A 21316-nucleotide genomic window follows, 5' to 3' on the forward strand; every position below is an offset into this window, starting at 1 on the left:
GGGTCCTGTGGCTGCTGAAGGACACGTTGGAGAGGATTGTCCCTGCCCCTGCACCTCTGCCTTCCTGCCTGCCTGGAACAGCATGGTCCAGGTCTGTCCCTGTGCAGTGCAGCTGGAATTTTATGGTAAAACATCCTTGGAAAAAGCAAAAGCAGACCCAGGAGCAGGCAGCATCCACTGGTGACCAGCAGAGCTCTGGCAGTGTGGGGGTGCCAGGAGTGCTCAGGGATTTTTAGGCTTTCCACAGTGCAAGAATAGGGAAACACCATGTGTCAGATACATCTTACTTATTTTTCCTCCCAGGTCCTTGTATGTAGTCTTGTGTGCTGGTTTCCTATTCTATTCTATTCTATTCTATTCTATTCTATTCTATTCTATTCTATTCTATTCTATTCTATTCTATTCTATTCTATTCATTTCTTCTTATTTTTCTTTTAGTTTCTGTTAATAATGTTTTTCTTTATACCCTTCAGAGTTTGAGCCTGCTTTGCCTTCCCTCCTAACCCTGTCTCCCAGCAGGAAATGAGTAAATCATTCTAGTGGGTGCATTGGTGATTTGGCCAGCACTAAACCCACCACATCTTGTTTCCACAAAATCTCATCTGCTGATCAGTTTTGCACAAAGTAACACATTCAAACTCTGCTGGTTTAATTTTCCATTGCAGGGTGTAAGGATTTGAGGAATCCTGTCAAGAATTCCAGTAAAAGCAAGTATTAGTGGTAGCTGTCTTTGTTAACAGTAGTGAGTCCACTTCAGCCTCACATTAATGATATTTTGACAAAAGAAGGTACTTCAATATTTTAATGACATTGTAAAGTCTGGAACCTTCTTGTTAAGGCACATATAAGTTAGGATGAAAACTGGCATATTACCTTTGATGTGGGCCACATGCTGGGAGTCCCCCAAAGGATGTCATTGATAGTGATACAGCTGCCAGCAGCAGGAGTCTCATGAATTACAATTTTAATCAGATTTTTTAAAAAAAAGTCCCCTAACATACAGTTAATTTATGTTTGAGGCAAGAAATGTTTGTGGTGTGATTATTTGGAATATTTCCTCCCTTAAAGGAGTAGCATTAATTCCCCCCAAAATTTTGGTGCCGTGGGTTTGTCGTTAAGGATTCAGCACTAGATTTGTGCAGCGTGCCCTGAGCTGACATTTCTGCAGCTGAGATTCCATAGCAGTTTTCCTTGCAACAGTTGGTGCTGTTGAAATGTCTGGCTGATCTGTGAATTTGATGAGACAGAAGTCACTGTGGTCTCCAGTAATTCTGCCTCTCCTTGCACCCACAGAGTACAAGGCATCCCTTAGCTGTGGAGCAGGACACACACAGATCAGAACCTGCTACTTTTTATAGAACACCTTGGCTCTCCTGAGCACTTGGAATCAAGTTTTATTTTCCTTTAATGAAGTTTTGATCCATGAGAAAATCGGGATTCTGCATTTATTTCTGTGATTTTAAAGTAAGCATCTGACAGTTTTGCATAATAGGTTATGCTTTCTGCTCCATATTCTGTTTAAAAAAAGCTGGAATCCAAAGCTGTGAGTGACATTTTGGTAGAATTTTAGCAAGTACAGTCATTACCAAATTAAAAATAGATACAGGTGGGTAGTGTATGGTTTTAGCTCCTTTTAAAAAAACCCAACCCTTGGCTGTATACAAGAGCAGCAGTTTATCAGATCATTATAGTTACAATTAGGAAAGACCAGCAGTGTTGTCTCAGACCAAGAGTAAATTTACCTTTATCCACCAGAGGCTTTAATTTCCACGGCTGTGACATCTTTTCCTTAAATGAAATTCTTATTCTTAATTTGATAGAAGGTTAATGTGAATTAATAAGATCACTGAAGAATATTAAAACCTGGTCCATTTAGTCATGGAGAAGAAAATGCTGTTGGCACTGTATAATTGAAGCTACTAATTTGTCCATAATCTAAAGGAAAAACGTGTGGATTTTTAATACAAGTTTCAAGTGCTTTATTATTTTGGAAATCCAATATTATGCTGCCTGGAGTGTAGTTATTGGCCAGCTGTGTGTCAGAGGAAGGTTGCACAGTGCTCCTGTGGTGGCTGCAGGCTGCTGGGTCACCCTGTCTCACCTGGCTCAGGTGGAGGGGTGAGCTCAGGGGGCTCTGCCTCTGCCTCTGCTGCACTTTGTGCTGTTCAGCATCATCAAACCAGCACTTTCAGACTTGTTTCCTTACCATGCTCCAGCTCTGCCAGCCTCATGTCTGACTGACAGTTTCCCAGCTTAGTTTTACAAATGTCATGGCTTTCTGATCATGGCCATTTTTCCTCAGTTTGTTAAAAATCTTTCCTTGCTGCATCTTGTCCTGTACACTGTGAGTACAGAGAACAATTTATTCCTCTTTATGGCTGAACATGTGAGCTCCTGCCTGTTGTCCCTTCCCTCCATTGAACAGACCCTGCTCTCATATAAATGTGTGCAGCTCATTCTCCTGGCAGGTGCTGCCCTGTGCTCAGTCTACTACAGACTCCAGATATTTTATTTTTAAAATTTACACAGGCAGTCATACCCCACTCTGAGCTGAGAATGGCTATTGCAGCCTTTCCTCTGTCCTCACCAGATTTTCATGTTGTTTCTCTCTTGAATCTTCACAAAAGTTTAGACAAATTCTAATAAAGATCCAGAATTTTGGGTGATTCTGCTGTGTGTGCCTAGGATATAGACTAACATCTGCCCTTGAATGGGGAGCATTTAGTTCAGTTGAGTTTGGCTGTTTTATGGTTTATTCTCTCAGTACATGCTGGCTGAAGGTAGATTCTGAAGGTAAATTAAAATTGATAGTTGAAACTGAAAATCAGCATTTCCTGTCTCGATGCTGTGCATTTTTTAAGCTGTACACAGCCATCTGCAATTAATGCTCTTTGTTGTATATCTTCTATATTTACAATATATTTGACAATAAAACCTTTTTTGACATTTAATCAGTAGCAGAGTTGTTCCACTCTCATTATATATTCATGAACTTTATCACCAAGACAAGACATAAATGTTGAGCTTCCCTTTAAGATCAGACAGGCATTGATATTTAAAACATTGAAAATTGGGAGGGGGGATGTGTGACTGTTCTACATTTGTACAATATAAAAATTAGAATAGATTCTTTTTAAGGGGATGCTCAGGTTTTAAGGATGGAGAGAATGAAACTTTGGGACAGTGAAACTCTATAAGAGCTGTATATTCAATTCCTGATGTCATGGGCCATCAGAGGCTGCTTTTTTCTTCTTTTCCTATAAAGCTTATAATATCAATTAAATTGTGATTCATTTTCTCAGATTTCAGATGGAAGTTGGAAAGGCAGTAGGAAGAAGTGTCTTGCAAGTTCTGTTTGTTGATTGACTGTCTCTGAGAATTTGATGTGAGGGGGATTTTGGCATTTCATCCTTGAGAAATATTCCCCCTCATTTGCAGCACCTCTTCTATTTTTCTGGATTTTGACAAAGTAGATATTTTTTGGAAGCTGAGTCAAACTTTATTCCCTTTCTCTGTAAACTCTTAGATCCAGGAAGAAAAGTCATTTAGAAAAAACTAGAATAGCACAAGTGAGTTCTTCAGTTTCACTTTTTAAACATCAGGCATATCTGGGTATATCCTGTATGTTAAATGGCTTTTCTGTCAGTGAGAGATTGCACTTTTATACAAAAATACTACTGAAACAAAAGGGAATTTGCATGAAACTTGCAGGTATCTTCTATTTGGGAGTGTAATCTCTAATGAGCCTCTCTGAATTTAAACTTAGTGATTCTGTCTGTGGAAGAAATATTTGCATTGTCCTGTTGCTCACAGCTGATGCTGATTTTCTCTCCACCTAACTAACAGCTCTTCTTTCTGCCTTGAATAATTACAGCCCAAACCTTGTCCCTGTACTGTGCAAATGGAAAATCCAACTCCTCAGGATAGCAGTGTATCTTCAGTTTGGATTTAAAAGAAGCATTTTATTTATTAGATGCAGTTATGGCACTGAAATAAATGGTTGGTGCAGTTATGCAACATCTCACCTTCAAAATTTAATCATCTACAAATGTAATTTATTTTTCATAAGCTCCTTGCTTTTTAATATGATTCATTAATTTTTTTTCCTGTTGTTTGTTCATCTATTTTGAATGGAGACTCCAGGCATTTATTTTTCCTCTTCCTTAACTCTTGGTATGGTTCATGTAAAATTTTTAAAAAATAGTGGTTTTATTATTTAAATAATTTCATATTTAAAAGTTTGAAGTTGCCCAGAGAAGTTGTGAATTCTCCTGGAATGCCTGGAAGTGTCCAAGGCCAGGGTGGACACAGCTGGGGATAACCTGGGACAGTGGAAGGTGTCCCTGCCATGGCAGGGTGGCACTGGATGGGCTTTATGGTCCCTTCCAACCAAACCAGTCTGGGATTCTATATTTCTATATTATTTGAAGCACAAATAGTGACAATAGTGTGGTCACAGCTCCCCATTTTTAGTTATCTTGATTGTATACATGCAAAAACTTCTAATTCAGTTCAGACCAGCAATATTCCACATTAGCTGTGTGTCAAAATCCATGCAGTGTCCTATAAAAAAGCCATTAGTTTGGTAATATCAATTTAACAAGTTTTAGCTCATTAACCTTGACACCAGCAGTGCTGGAGAGAGGAACCTTTTGATATTGTTGTTCTCAGCATATAGCAGAGAGCTCTGGCAATGTGCTGAAATCTGTGCCTGTTATCCCTGATCATCAGCTGTGGCTCTTCTGGGCAAACACCACAAATTACAGCTCTTCAAGTCAGCTTCATGAATGGTTGGTGCAGTTATACAGCATCTCACCTTCAAAATTTAATCATCTGCAAATTGCAGAAGTACTTCTGCAGTTAGTTCTTTTTCTGTTCTGGCTGTGTGTTTGAGAAATTACAGTTACCTTTGTAATAAAGTTCTTGCTTTAGCTTATAAATATTATTTAATATTGAGAAAATGAGCAATCACTTAAAAGCAGGGGACAGAGAAATCAAGAAGAAACTCCAGCAGTCAGAAGGCTTGTGGTGTATTGTATATTTTCTCTTATACTTGTAGGATAAAAAACCATCAGTGTTGAAAAAGACCTTCAAGATCATCAAGTCCAGATTGGTGTTGTCTGATTTGATGCCTCAAATTGGGTGATTCTGGTTTTCAGAATTGGGAAGAGGCAGAGCAGAACTCATGTTTAGCTCCATTGTTAATCACAGAGGCATTTGAGCAGCAGTGAGAAGGGATTCTGTACAAAATAAAGAATATTTTCTTAGGAACAGCTTAGGGATCCCCTAATCCCTTCCAGTCATCATGAGTCTGACACTTTTTATGACTTGAGGACAGCATTTGGATGGAATGAGCACCCACCTGTGAGGAAGGGCTGTGTGGAACAGGGGAACAGGGAGTTAGAGCATTGTTTAATGTGGAAATGGGAAAACAAGGCAAAATGAACGTGGAAAACAGAATATTTTATTGTCAGCTTTTTGTCCTGTTCATGCCAGTGTCAAATGTTAAATTATTTTTAGCCCCACTAAGGCAAAACAAGGTCAATTAAATAAACTTAAGTATATATATTATTTCTTTCCTCCTGGCATGTTGCTCTCATAAAAAGTGAGCACTTCTTTTTTTTGGCTTTTGTAGAAATCTAATCCAAAATGAAAAAGTACATTAGATAGAGTAAAATTGAAATGTTGGTTGACCTCCAGGTAGTGGGGAATATCACAGTGTTGAGGTTGAGTGAGGTTTTTCATGTGCAGTGTTTTGTAGGAGTTTGAAAAGAGAGAATTTCAAATGATTTCAGCTTTAAGAATTTACTAAAAACCCTGTACTCATTGTATAATTAAAAGCAGATATGTTGAAAATTCTTTACAAAATAAATTGTTACTCTTTCAACATATGTAACATTTGGTTTCTAAAATCTCTTCTGTGCATTGAAACTGGGCTTTTGTCTTTGTCTAAGGAGCATTTTTTGAGTAATTCATAAAATACTCTTTATAAATAACTGAAGACTGAAGATGCAGGAAAAAAGTGTGTTTTTAAAAAATATTTCATCTAAGAGCTAATTTGGACAGAATCACCTGTACATTAAATCAGAAAATTAACATATGCTGGGTAGTTGGGCAAACATGACTGTAAGCCAAAGCTGCTTCTGCAAATATTGGATTTCTTTCTGAAAGGGATCTTGCATTATTTGACATTTATGAAAAACTCTTAGAGTTTTATGTGAAACATGTAGTGGCATTTCTTGTGGCAAATGTATGTTATTTTACATTTATGATAAACCCCATATGGGGGCATTTCTACATGTATATGTATGAATGTATCTCAGTGTATTTGAGATGAGAACTGCAAATCAGGCTGCAGATTTGTGCCCTCTAATTTGGAGGTTTGTAGTCTGACCATGTTCACTTGAGATTTAAATATCTTTCAAAATATTCAAGCTTGATTACTTGGCCTCACCTGAATAATGTAGCTTAGCACTAAGGCTTTTATCTATGTAGGTTTCTTTGTATTATGACTAAAATTCCTACCCACTTTCAAGATGTTTTGTAGAGTAAAATGTGTATTTTAGAGTTTCCAAAGGTTTTTTTTTTTTTTTTATCAGTATTTTTAAAAGCTGGTATAATTTATAAAATGGAGGTTCAGCTGCAAATTTGGGGTTTGGCTTTAGGAGAGGATCATGGTTTGGGGTTGCTGCTTCACCAATGCCATGGATAGAGGATATTGCAGCAGAGAAGTGGCAAAGACATGTGGAGCTGTGGAATGAGTGAGGGAACAAAATCCTTCCCATTTTGGCCAAATCCCTGGGGTTTGGATACTGGGAATGCTGAGCTGGAGCCACAGGTACTGAGCCATAGTGTGCTGGGACAAAGGGAATCTCTTTAAAAACATCAGCAGAGAGTGTGAGCCTCTGGCCTTCACACAGAACCTCAGAAGTGAAAAACAGATCCTCAAGCTTTGCAAGCTAAAGAGCTTTGGGAAGAGTGTATTTGTCATTATGTTTAATTTGCACACACCTCACCAAAGAAAAGGCCAGGGGAGCCAGGCTGAGAACACAGCTGTACAGGCAGCTCAACTAATTGCCTCTCCATCCTCAACCTCATTTATCTTCATTTCTTCCCAATTATACCAAATTATCAATAGTCTCTGTTGCATCAGAGTCTTAATCCCCTTTATTCAGGCAGCATTAGATGGTGGCAGATGAATTCTTGGAGGGAGTCAGGGTAAACAGCCATGAAATGCCACCTCTGGCAGATGGCATTGCTCACAAGAAATGTGACAAAACATTTGGAATTTGTTACCAGGCATTGGTATGAGAAGGCAAGCTGTCAATATTTTTTTAAATGATAATCAAGGTGGTGCATACTTACACCACAAGCAGAAATGAATCCTGTCCAAAACCTCAAGCTTAGTTACGTTCAGTTTGGCACTGTGCTATTCTGTTTTGTTGCAGAAGATTTTCTCTTCCTAAGAAATATTTTCACTTTATCTGGTATTAATATCAACATTTTAATAATGTTTGTTCTGATGGCTGTTGTTATTTATTGCTTTGTGTAGCTGAGAAAGAAATTCTAGTTTGAAGATGTAGAGTATCCTTTGCACAATAACAATTTTAGGAATGGTTTATTTGACATTGTTGGTCAGTTCTAGGGATTTGATCCTGCTCCTTCGAGGAGCTAATGCTAAACACCCACTGATGTTCCTGGAGGAGAATTATTCTGGAAATGGGAATACCCAGTGGCTAAGCTTGCAGAATGAGAGAAATATTCTGAAAAGCAAAGATGGATTGGAAGTGTGAGATACCCAAGTTCTGTGGTAGGAGTCTGTTCAGGTATTTCTGTGAGCACAGCTGAAAGGGGTTGTCAGAGGAAGTACACAGTTGGCTGCTGATGTAGTTCCAGGGGTTTTTGTGTGTTTTTTTAGGCTGGCATTAAGTGAAGCACAGTGGATGTCCCTGCTGACCTTTTCTGTGAATTGGGTTTACTCACGGGCTCTCCTGGTTTTGGCAGAGCTCTCAGTTTTTTGGGGTCAGATACAAGAAGTGGAGCAGCTTCAGAATGAGTGTGGACCTGGCCTGAGCTCCCCTCCTGACACACCTTGGTGGAGCTGTGCAAGGGCTGCAGTCACTCATCCTTTGTGGAAACTCAGTCTCACTGGATTAGATTTAAAAGTGTGTTGGGCATCCCTCAGCAGCCTCTCATTCTCTGGTAACATCTCTGAATTTGGTGCAGAGGAGGGTTAGAAGTTTGTCCAGGTGTGTTTTGAGGCCACAGATTTTATTTAATTCTTCCAAGCCATACTTTGTATTTTATGGAGTTTCTGAGTATTAGGAGATCTTGGAAGGATTGTAAGTACATGATCCATTTATGTCAATGCAGATTAATTCAGCAGATTGCCATCTGTAAGCCGAATTGTTCTTAATAATTATTTCAAAGAAATAGCAAATAATGAATTGTTGGATCTCAAATAACCTGATTTTGTATTACCTGTCTGCACTGGATGTCAAGATATTCTCAAAGCCTCTCAGAATCAAACTAAACTATGTGCTTAGAGCCATGGTAAAAGTACACAGCACGTGTATCTCAGTGGTTCTTTCAGTAAGTTGTTAAATATGGGGAAATATTAAATAATTTTTAAAAAGGCAGAAAATTGTAAATTGTGCTGAGTGAGGGTGTGGGTGATTATCATCACTGGAATAGAAGTCCTGTTCCCTGCTTGCTGGTGGCTGCAGTAGGGAGTTCAGAAGGATGTATGGTTTATCCTTTCTGGCAGGCAGCCCTGCAAACTGTATTCAAGATCTGAAAGTTAAGCTGTTTTATTTCTGGCTTGTGCATCATCAACAGTAATAAAAACATGACAGACCAGAATTTTGACCTTCTTTCTCTCTGTGAAATGAGCGTGTTTCTGAAGGCAGCCTGTGGTCCTGCAGTAGAAAACAGGTTTTTTGTTGATGGTCCTAAACCAGAATAGATGCAGTGTTCTAGTACATCATTCTTATCTTTGTATAGAAAAATAAATAGCAGTAAAGTCACACAGTTGTTACTGAAACTGTTAGCAATAAATGTACTTCACGTTCTATAGAAGAAACTGAATAGAATTTTATAACTTAATATTTAATCCACTACAAACCCTAGGTGATGTCAGAGGAAGACAGCAAATGCCAAGTTAACCCTCCCAAAACACACCTTCAAATAACACCAGGTGGTTTTTCATATAGTGCAGGCACAGGTGAGAAGTGCTTGTGGGTACCAGTGCATTTTGGTGACTATTGTTATAAGAGTTCATGTCTAAATTTCTGTAAATCTGATGTTTGATCCAGTTTAATGTAACTTCCAGAGGGTGCTGTGGATGTGGAGGTTGAATCACTGGGGTGTGTTTGGTGTCCTGGAGTTCAGCTGTAGGTACTGAAGGTGATCCTGGAGTTCAGTTCATCCACACTGCTCACACAAAGCAGTGGAAAGCCCTTGGTTGTATTCCAGGAGCATTCTGTGGGTGCAGTTTGCAGGGATGAATGGCTCTGAAGGGTGTGAGAGGGAGAACAGGTTTCCTGCTGCTCAGAGCCTTGGACACTGAGCTCTGGCTGTCAGGGTGAGATTTTGTTTTGGCTGGAAGGGCCCAGGGAGGGACAGTCACACCTGCCAAGGGACCTGGCAGTGAGGCTGTGCTTCAGCTCCACAGTCATCCATCAGCACATGGGAACCTCAACATTCCCCTTAGCACCTCCTTGTGTCTTTGTTCACTTTAAATGGAGCAGCTGATGGTTTGGGAGGGATGGGGAGGTTCCTAGATAAATATCACAGTTCTGCTTTTATCTTCTCAAAAATTATCTTCCTGGAATTAATTGTTCTTAATTAAATTGGCATCAAATATTCTGACATATTCCCAGTTACCTTCAGTGTCCTGTTTGCTGTGAAATAAACTTTGATTTTGCTGTCATCACGACTTTTCGAAAAGTTTGGAAATGATATTCAGATTTCAGATGCCTTCTTATTGTGTAATTATCAACAGATTACTTCACCTAAGTCCTGACAGACATATTTTTTAAGTATGACTGACTGATGGACAGATTGGGAATTGCTGAATTAATGGGCACATTTCAAAGCCTTGGCAGGGCTAAGCAGTAATTACATCTGCTGAACCACTTGATAAGTTTTTGGAAGTAGCCCAGTAAAGCCATCACTGGATTTCTTGAGTTTTAATATCTTACCCTACACACTTTCATGGCTTTCTTGTAGGGTACACTCCAAAAGTTGATTTAGCTGAATACACACAGCCACACAAATCCATGGATTCAAGCTTTAAATGCATTTCAGATCTGCCATTTTGATTTTCAGATGGGTGTAATGATTTTGGGGACTGGAAAAAAATCTTATTCCCATTTTTAAAGTTAAGAATTTCATTTGGGAGTAATAAGGGACCACAGAAAGTGCCCACACTTGCATGGCCTCTGTAAATAACATTATCTACTGCCAGTACAGGGGACAGAATTTGGGGTTAAATGGGTCATAATCCTGACCCAGAGCAGTTTCATGGTTTTCTGACAGGAAAGTGACACTTGACCAGGAATGAGACCTGGGTGGTCTCTTCCTGACCTTCCTGCAGTGAGATTCTCAGTTTATCAAATCTGACAAAAATAGTTTTCAACCTAATCTTGTCTTCCTGGGACACTCAAAGGTTGATACCATGGAAATGTTGACAGAAAGCTGTAGGCTGAAGAAATGTTTTTATTCTGTGCAGGCCAATAAATGACCATTTTCCCCAATATCAGGCTGAGATCAGGATATTGGTAAAATAGTCTGGAACACCTGAAAACACAGGGTTTAGGAGTGCTGGCAAAAGGCCTGTGATGTTTTGAGAGTTTTGTATAATCCTAAAATTTTCAAAGGCTCTGTATGTGCTGGACACTCACAAGAAGTTAAGAGGTGAGAAATACTTTGGAATTACCAGTGCTGAAATAGCAATGCACTGAATACTTTTTTCTTTGCAGCTGTTGTTAAGGTTAATATGCCCAACAGGATGAAAAATGTGTTTTAAAATAATTTGAGAATAAAATTGGCCAGTGAAGATGGTATTGCTTTTTACAATTGGAGTTCAATTTTTCAGGAATGTATCACAAGGAGAAGTAAAATGACAGACATAGATTGAAACAGTGTGGTTGTGGAATTTGAAGGTGGCTCTGACAGAGAGGGTTTCATTTAGCTCAACCAGACAGATTTAAGGCTGATAAAATGAATTTGAAACCAAATGAAAGGAAACTGTCACCGAATTGAACTGTGATTACTTTCTGGAGATCTCTCAATACCTAAAAGCAAGACAGTGATTTAATCATTACAGATATGTCTTCACCAAAAAACCCCAAACAACAAACAACAGATTTTGGGGTTTTGTTCTGAAGAATAGAAGTGCTCAGAGAGGCTTATTGCTAGAAAACTTGTGGCTGTAAAACTTGCCTTAAAAAATTCCTGAAGTTAATGATGGGTGAGTGAGTAGCATTTTCAGAAAAAAGGAAGCTGAGCTTATCACTTGCATTTCCTTCAAATAAATAAAATTAAACTGAAGCAGAGACACTTTGCTCACAGACCTGGATGTGATGGTAAATCACCTTCCAGTGGGGCTGTGGGGTCCATTCCTGGCAGCAGGTGAATGTACTGCTGATTTTCCCTGTGATTTAACTCCTAAATTCACCTGATTTCTGTTTAGTTGAACACTAGAATGCAAACAAGATAAGGAAAAATCACCTTTGTGTCCTTCACTTTTCTCTGTTGGAGGGAAGGTCGTGTGGGTAGTGGGTAAGAGTCAAACTTAAGCTTCTGGTAAAGTGTGTAAATGATGTATTGGCATTTTGACAAATAACTTCTGGGTGCTCTGGTAATATTCCTATGACACTCATGTATCAAGTTACTCATATTTTAAAATGAAATATTCTTTCTCATATAAAAGAAAAGAAAAGTTGTGTTTCCCTTCATATAAAAGAGGTAGGTCCCATTGCAGTTTCCTGTTATCTCATTTTTCTTAGGAATGTATGTTTCTTTTTTTCCTTTTTTTTTTCCCCCTTATGTTTTATATACCTAAAATAAATTACTTAAAATATATCTCTGTATATACTATAAGCTCATCATACAAAAGACAGGATAAGAAAAATTAACATCAAAAAGACAGGATGAAAAAAAATTAAAATGTGACACCTTTGCCTTATGAATGACACCTGTTTGGCAAAAAAATGGCAATGAACAGAAATCTGAAAAACTATGGTTAAACATGAATTTGAAGCATTAAGAAGGATTCAGTTTTTATGGATGTATTCACTTCTAATTGTTATGGCAACAAAGAATTTGAAAATGCACATTGATATGTTGCATGTCAGATGTGTATTCACTGATCAAACATGCTGACAACTGTGTTACTAAATAAGAAAATTGTGTGCTCAAAAATAAATTCCTTTTTTAAACATTGCCTGGCATTTAAAGGACTGAGTGTACCAGCACAGGTTTGCATGTCACTACTGGGTTTTTACTGTCAGTGTGCTGCTGGCTTGTGTAAATTTGTGTGTAATCTTTTTCTTTCCCATGGGCATAGATACTCCAGGGAAGAATGCAGATTTTCTTGTAGAATGGTTATTTTTTAGCTGTGCAGAGGGACTGTGGGTAGGATGGATGAAAGGTGTCTGTGGTGCAGGCACAGGAGTGGAATCTCATTTCCAGTTCAGTTTCCTCACTGGTGTAACAGGAACTTCCTAACTCTGCCCCTCAGCTGGAGCTGACCACACTGCCCTTACAAACACTTCACACCTGAGCAGTTCTTGGTAAGAACTGTTTAATTATTATTTCATTTTGAAGAGACTTCCTGTGACATAGGAAATGCAGATGGAGAGATGGAGCTGTTATCTGTGGGACAGTGCAGGATAAGGATGCATTTCATTTAACATCCACTTCTATTATACATCCTACACTCAGCTGTATTTTTTTCTTTCTCTAAGGAGAAGTGATAGGGAACATAAGAATACAGGAATGGTCTGTAGAGATAAGTATATTGCAATTTATTCTTGTGTTGCTGGCACTGAATACTGGAGCAGATTTACAAGTGGAATTTGCAGAGGGAAAAAGTTATTCTTGTCCCCATCTGTAAGGAGAGCTGGTCCAGTGATCTGGACTGTGTGGCATAATTTAAATTCAGTTTCCCCTTCTATTGCAGATTCCTTGGGTTTCCTTAAGCAAGTTGCTTTTCCTCTCAGGGCAGTTCTCCATCTGTAAGTTGGGAATAAAGGAGTTTTCCTCCAGGATGTGCAGTGGCTGTGGAGCTGGCTCAGAGAACTGCTGGGTTCTGCTGCTGCAGCCTCAGCAGCACGAGGCTCTGAAAGGCAGGAGAAACTTCAGAATTAACTAAATGAGCTGGGTTTGAACCACCCCTGCCTAGGGCTGGAGCTGCCTGGGGCAGAGGAGCAAAGGGAGAGGGAAACTTTCAGATGAGGACTCATTTTTTTTCTTTTCACACAGAAATCCCAAAGAAACTATCTTTGGCCCAACTTCTGTGGCCAGTGCCCTAATATGTGAAATTACAGCTATAAAACATGTTCTAAGCAAAAAATAATGAAAAAATATGTGTTTTCTGAGGAAGAATAGAGTGTAAATGTTGAATTTGTTTTAAAAAGCATATGGAGAAAATTAAAACTCACTTGTTAAAATAAAATTCTTGACATTTCCTCAAAAAATCCTTCATAAATCACACATTTAACTTCTGAAACACACCAAATAATACCAGCCTGGATTCACAATAGTCAAAGTGAACAACTTCCACACTAAATAGCAGTCAAATGTTATTTGAAAGAGCTGATATACAGTATATTAAATAACTAAGATGCTGACACAGCCTCAACTGTAGTAGTTCTAATTACTGCACTATGCCATGCTGCATTATATCACATGGCATAATTTAGTGTATCTTTCTTTGTCAGTGTGTTACTCATCATTTTACAAATTACAACTCTTTTATAGGAAGGTAATTCATACTTGGACATAGTGCTAAAATGATGGAGTGTTTTCCTTTTTTCTCAATCACTGATCTTTCAAACTTTTGCATTTAGCAGTATTAATCATGTTTATTAGCCAAGTGTTGTCATAAAGAATGGAATTTCTCTGTTACTTTCAGATTCAATTAAAATGGTTTTTTGCTTGCTGCCTCTATCTGCTGCACTCCAGTAATCTATTTACTTATTCTAATTGAGATCCTTGTTCATAAATCCAAAACAAAATCAATACTGCAGTTACATGTTTTTCTAACAATCTATAATCTAAGTGACAGTGTAGGGTACCTGAGAGGGGAGTGATCTTAAAATACCTTTTAACTCTAGAAATGTTCAGTGTAACTTTTTTTTAGGTGCTCTGTTTTGTGGACCAGATGCATTTTGGAATTCACTAACATGGTCTATTTAACCTGCTGTTTAAATGGAATTTGTTATTCAAGTGTGTAATACTGAAAAAAAAACCTACAGTCTGTAAAATTGCTGCAGAAGAGTAGACAGAGGTTGGAGACACTGAGTGCTCAGTTTTCTGGACTTTGTGTTTGCTGTAGACAGTAATTACTATGCATAATAGATACCTGGACTCCTAAGTTGAAATCCCTGAATATTGATGATTTCCAAGCACAGCCTGTGCCTGGTTCATGTAACCCAGAGTGAAGTTTTCACATGGAGCATCCCCAGGGCCAGGCCCAGCAGTGCAGGGGGAGCTGCTGAAGCTCAGAGATAACCAAGCTCGAGGATAAACTGCACTGAGCTCTTCAGGGGTGAATTCCAGCTGGAGTGGGACACTGGAGGGAGGGAATGGCCAAGTGCCTCCAGGACTGACCTGATGAGCACAAGATCAGTGTCTGGCAGGGACTGGTGGCCTCATGTCCTGTGATAGCAGGAGATGGTGACTCAGCCTCTCAGATGTTCCCTTTCTGATAATTCACTTAACCATGACTGATGATTTCATCCTCAGACATTTAACTTGCCCTGTTTCCACAAACCTATTGAAAGTAGGTGGTGCTGAAAGTATCTAAAAATATTTTTTTGGCCAGATACTTATTTATTAATTTATTCTCTGAAAATTTCAGGTGCAGGTTGCAGGTGCTGTGCCTGCGCCAGGTGCTCAGCTGTGCTGAGGAGTGTTGGCTCATTGCTGCCCAAGCAGAATGAAGGTGTGTGGCACTCATGGCTCCCTGTGCCCTGTCTTGCAGGTGGGAGTGAATCCTCCTGGGACAAGGAGAAGCTGCAGTCCCCCATCACGCCGGGATCCCAGCACAGCATTGCTCACCCCACGCTGCCGGGGCAGTCGAGCCTGGGGAGCGCGCACCCGCTCAGCCCCCTGCAGCAGAACCACCTGCTCACCAACAGTATGTACTGGGCTCCTGCTGGGGAAACAGGGCCTGCAGCCCTGCCCTTCCCCTTCTTCCAGCCTTGGGGACAGGGGAGGTGTTGGGAGACACGTGAGTGACAGGAGGGTCAGCCCTTCCACTGCCAGCTGCACGTGTGCCTCGTGTCCAACCACCCTCTGCCATAGTCCGTGCCCAAGTGACTGCTCCCTCTTGGAATAATCACTCTTTAATGGGTTTGGCACTGCCAGTCTTTAAATGATATTTGCATGGCCTGGATTGAAAGGAAAAATAATCATAAAGTTGCTTAGAATTTTAGCTATGTGAGAAAATTCTCTTCCAGATGGAAGTGCTGACTCACCAGAAAAATAGGAGAGCAAGGAATAAATGCAGAATGTGCAGGTAGAAGGTGATCCACTGATCCCAGCTATCCAAAACAACTGGAATAAAATGACACAGGTTGGATTTGGAACCCAGAGCTCCCTGAAAAGCCATCTCTTTTCTTTCCCTTAGGAAGGGAGCACTTTGCACCCAGAGGGAAGGAAGGGAAGGAAAAAGTTTCCAAGAAAGATGCTTGGGATTAACATTTTAAAAATTAGTGAGGAATAAAGCTATTCCTATAGTTGATGATAGATGAAGAATGAAAAGCTCATTATTTATGAACTCCTTTTGTTTAAGCTCTTCATCCTTCAATTTCTGAAAGTTGATTTTTGGTGTTGGTCTTAGTGGACGAGTGACATTTCTGGCTCCTTACACAATTCTTGGAGTAGTCAATTCATTGCTACCTCTGTCAGGCCCCAGACTTGAGCAAATCAGAGCTATTGAAATGACTCCTACAAAATGAGTCTGCTGTGTTTGTGGGAAGGTGTGAACCTGAGCATTTTTGATTAAGTGTCAGTAGTTAAAAATTCACCAGGTCATAGGACTCAAATTCTCTATCATTTGTCCTTTCATTTTATATTCTTGCATAATTCAATACCTGGATTTCTTTTACACACAGACATATTGTGTTCTTTGCTCTGCAGGATATTTTCCAGTGGATTTTGTAGTAGCTGAATGTCCATGGGCTGTTAAAGGGTTTGCTGGATGTCAGACATTATGCCCAGTGATTTGCAAGTGCAGGATATATTCTCCTCATAGTCCTCTGAAATGTTTGACGGATTGTGTCTTAAAACTGGTGATGTGCTGTTAAATTCTGTTTGTAGTTTGCATTTAGTTTGCATGTCAATTGGACTTTAAGTAGACATACAACTCAATGTGGCCAGATGGTGTCTGGGAGTTTTGGAACTCTATAGAGGATGAGGAAAGATTATTGGGCTGTTAAGGGAGATGTGCAGGGGAACAAAGGCTTGTGGATGCAGGCACTGGAGGGGATTGTCAGTGTGGTTTGAAGGGAAGGGAGATGTATGTGGGCCTTGCTTATTGCCTATCATAATTAATATTGGCGTGGATCATCATGTAAAATAGAGAGTGAGTCATTAGACATCACAGTTGTTGATCATGATATGCTCATGTTAAACAGGAATAGTGTGGGAGCTGGGAATATTGCAATTCTGCAATTTCCTGGTGGGCACCGTGGTGTTTTTATATCACTGGAGTCAAATTCTGTAGGAATAACATAAGATATGTCAGTCAGTGGTATTTTTTATTACTAGTTCTGTCATACACCAAAAATGGTGACTGGCCTTCTCCTTTAAAATAGTTAGGATAAACCCAAAAGTGAAAAACTTTTTAACAACAAACAATCTTAATGGCATGTGGTAATGAGTAGCTATATGTTTGTGTTATTTAATACTTGCACCTGAATTTTTAAATGAGGATTTCTAATCTAAATGTCATTTAAAAAAATGACAAGATATTTTTGTCTGGCAGAATGAGTACTGGGGGTTTTTTTCTGAAAAATTAATTTTGAATTCCCTATAGAAGGTATCTTCAAGTGGTCCCTCTAAAGAACTCTTGAATGCACAATAACCTGAACAATTTTTTCAGTGAATTGGTGTCATTACTAAATACAAGGAGTAATACACATGCTGAAATGGATATTAATGAAGTATGAGAATCCAATTCTTGCTAGCAGTAACTTCACCTTTTTGGCAATGTCAAGATCTGCAAGTTGCTCCAAATAAATTTCATACCTTCTTAAATTGGTTTATATCCATAGCAGAAGACAATTTAAAGTGACATTTTGAAAATTAAAACCTCTGGCAACAGTTTTAACCTCTCATTACGTGTTGCAGTTCACAGACCTTCTGTACAATCACTCAGTGGTGTCTGTAGTTCAAGCCTCCTGGATTCAAGAAATAGAGGATAAGAATTTAGTGTGACATTGCTGAGAAGTGGTAATAGGAAGAAGTCTTGATAGGAGTGTATTATCAGATAAAGTTATTAATAAATATTCATCTGATACGTTGGAAATATGCAAATTATATGCATGTTTTGTGGTTTTTTTTTTTTTTTTTTCTTCTTTATTTCTCTTAACTAAAGAGATCACTGAACAGGTGCAGTCATACATTCATTTTGTGTCACTCCTCAGCTGGGTGTTCCTCTCCCCTACAAACCAGCCTTTCCTGGGCTGCACAGGCAATCCCAAAAATTGCTGAGATTTGCTGCTGTTGGGTTTGAGTGGTGGATGTGGCAGTGGCTGTGAGCTCTGCAGGGTGTCCCAGTGCTGATGTGATGGATGCTGCAGTGGATACAGACCCTGCAGGGTGTCCCAGTGCTGATGTGATGGATGTTGCAGTGGATACAGACCCTGCAGGGTGTCCCAGTGCTGATGTGAGGGATGTTGCAGTGGCTGTGAGTGGATGCTGCAGTGGGTGTGTCCCAGTGATGATGTGATGGATGTTGCAGTGCCTGTGAGTCCTGCAGTGTGTCCCAGTGATAATGTGGTGGATTTTGCAGTGGCTGTGTCCCAGTGATGATGTGGTGGATTTTGCAGTGGCTGTGTCCCAGTGATGATGTGATGGATGCTGCAGTGCCTGTGAGCCCTGCAGGGTGTCCCAGTGATGTTGTGATGGATGTTGCAGTGGCTGTGTCCCAGTGATGTTGTGATGGATTTTGCAGTGGCTGTGTCCCAGTGATGATGTGATGGATGTTGCAGTGGATGCAGACCCTGCAGTGTGTCCCAGTGATGATGTGATGGATGCTGTACTGCCTGTGTCCCAGTGACACGATGGATGCTGCAGTGGCTGTGAGTCCTGCAGTGTGTCCCAGTGATGATGTGATGGATGCTGTACTGCCTGTGTCCCAGTGACACGATGGATGCTGCAGTGGGTGCAGGCCCTCAGTGACATGTCTGTGCTCTCTGCAGGGATAGACCTGCCCTTCATGATGATGCCACACCCCCTGCTCCCCGTCAGCCTCCCCCCAGCCTCGGTGGCCATGGCCATGAACCAGATGAACCATCTCAACACCATCGCCAACATGGCAGCGGCGGCGCAGATGCACAGCCCCCTGTCCAGGGCAGGGGCCTCTGTCATCAAGGTAAGGAGAGCATCCTGGGGATGGCAGAGCTGCTGCAGGGACACCCTCAGGGGGGAGGAGGATGGGGCAGTGAGCTGACCCTGCCCAGCTCCCTTTGGCTGCTCCCAACACTGAGCAGCACCCACCGCTGCAGCCAAAACGTTGAGCAGCTCTGGTCTGTCAGTAAGTCTGTAATGGAATTAAAAATGATCACTAACACTGCAGGCTGCAGTAATACCTGTGCAGGCTTAATAACTCTGCTAAAATGCTGTGTGAAGTCAAACCTAAGACAAAATGCTGAAGGACATGACAAGAATTTGAGTGTGCTGCAAATCCAGCAGAGAAATAGCAGAGAAAATCATCTCAAGTGCCTTAGTGAGGCTGAAGAACAAAACAGGAATTCTGACAGTGCAAATCCAGGTAAATACCTGAGAAAATTATCACAAGTATTTTAGTGAGTAGAGTCTCTAGTAGCCAAACCTGAACTTCCTTCTGGTTGGTTCAAACACTTTTGTATTTTGAAAGGCTTGTCATAGTCTCTGCCCAGTAGGCTGTTCTGAAAGGTTCTTGCCTGTGTGGAGAGCTGCTGTCCTGCCTCACACTCAAAAATGCATTAAAACAAGAAATTTTCAAAATAGAAGTGTGTAGGATCAGTGCATGTGAAGGACTGGTGTGATGGGATTCTCTAAAACAGTGTGTCCACTTTTACTGAGCAAAAATTAAAGGTGTTGTTACCAGTCTGACTTGTGTGTGTTTGCATGCACATGTGGGTTTCTGTTGACAAAGTAAAATTTCAGCTTTGAAAGTTCATTAGTTTAGTCCATTTTTCTTTGGGTTTAAATATATGAGTGTATAGAGCTGTCTGTTCTGGAGAGTAAATGTCTTCAATATTTGTGTTCATTTACACTCATCCCTGTCACTCTAGAATCTGACTTCTGAGTTGCTTTATTCTTACAACTCCCACTGATTGCTGAACTTAACTTCTCATATCTTTATTGTAAAACATCTTAATTATGGTGTATCATTATTTTCTCATTGAGAAAGTCACTGTTTCCATCACTACAGTCCAGTTGTGAGAATACAGCTGTGTATTGTGAGGGTTGTGTTGTACTTCCTTTTGTCCTTTTGGTGCTTCAGGAGGTTTTGTTTGTAAATCAAGCAGGGAAGGAAACTCACAGTACCCCAGCACATGTTTCTTGTTCATGCCCATGTGTTCTGATAGCAGCATCCTCTCAGGGGGACAGCAAACATCTCTTGTTACATCACTGCAGTCAAATCCTACATCCCTCTGTTGCTGAGGTTCTGGAGGGGTTTGTTTTCCTTCTGATTTTCTTTCTGGCCCTGAGCATCTCCAAAATTGCCTCAGGTTGTTTCTCTATTTTACTGAGAGTCACTTCCAGATTAGAACAGATTTTGTTCTGAATGCTTTGGTTTTGTTGACATTTTTTTTTTTTTCCTTAGCTTCTAAGGAGACTGGGGAAGTTCAGGGGTGACATTTTCCCTTAGGATCCCTACTTAGGATTAAGATGTGCAAAACCTTCTCTTTGTCATCAGTGTACCTGCACAGTTGTTGGCTGGGTGGGGAAAACATCTCTCTGATGTCCAGCTGTATATTAGTTAATGCAAGCCATTAAATTATCAGAAATTAGTTGAGATTCCATTAATTTCAAACCATAGCCTTTCCTTTACCTATTCAGAAACCTCTAAAAACCCTGATTTAAAAACAGCAGTGGAATATTTGTAGCAGCAAGTAAACTTGCAGAAGCTTTGATTATATTCTCAGTGTTATGCCAGTATGCCAGCAGGAAGATTAAATGCATATTTGCAGACAATGCTAGTCCTTTGTAATTTAACCTGCAGTTTTTGCAGGCAGTTGGTTTCAGGTTGTTATTTAGCAGGCCCTTGCTGATGTGAGTTACTCATTTACAGCAGTTTTTTCCCAACACCTGCACTAGAGGAGACACAATATCTCCACAGCAACACGAGGTCTGGCCAGCACTCTGGTGGGAATTATTTCCTCTGATGTCGCAGATGAAAATTCACCAGTAGCCAGAGTGACAGAGGCAGAGTGGGCATCCTTTGCTGTGTTACTTTCACCTGTCAAGTGGTGCTGCATCTTTCTCCAGCTTGTTCTGGGTGCTGAAACTGTAGATGAATTTTATTCCACTGTGAGGCTCCTTTTGTCTTTTTCTCCCCTCATGTACAATTATGCAGCACAGAATGACCACCAGTTACCATGAAATTCTTGTACAAAACAAAACATGTAAAAGAAAACCATTGCTGTTCCTGCTGTCAGTAATACTTTTATTATAGAACATTATTTAAGTGCATTTAATAAGTACACAACATAGCTAGTTTTCAACAGAATGTAATCCCAGCATCATGATTTTATTTAAAATGGGAGAAATTAATTGAATATATTGAGTGTGTGTCTGTTTCCACAGTCTGATGACTGAAATACCACTTGGCCTGTTTCCTGTAGGTGTGAGAATCAGCTGCTTTAGAAGG

At 40.1% G+C, this 21316-nt stretch overlaps 1 protein-coding gene across 5 annotated transcripts in view; it reads left to right on the top strand.

Moving 5' to 3' along the window:
* The window catches only part of DACH2 (dachshund family transcription factor 2), a 234446-nt gene that overhangs the window by 159684 nt on the left and 53446 nt on the right, over positions 1 to 21316 (top strand). For 4 of the 5 annotated variants that reach the window (XM_056491704.1, XM_056491705.1, XM_056491702.1 and 1 more), the window contains exons 4-5: positions 15212 to 15367; positions 18657 to 18829. In XM_056491704.1, coding sequence (XP_056347679.1) covers positions 15212 to 15367; positions 18657 to 18829 — 329 coding nt within the window. The remainder of the gene's footprint in view (positions 1 to 15211; positions 15368 to 18656; positions 18830 to 21316) is intronic. The other variant, XM_056491706.1, reaches the window with a different exon arrangement.

This window comes from Oenanthe melanoleuca, chromosome 4A (assembly GCF_029582105.1).
Source record: "Oenanthe melanoleuca isolate GR-GAL-2019-014 chromosome 4A, OMel1.0, whole genome shotgun sequence".
Taxonomy (NCBI): domain Eukaryota; kingdom Metazoa; phylum Chordata; class Aves; order Passeriformes; family Muscicapidae; genus Oenanthe; species Oenanthe melanoleuca.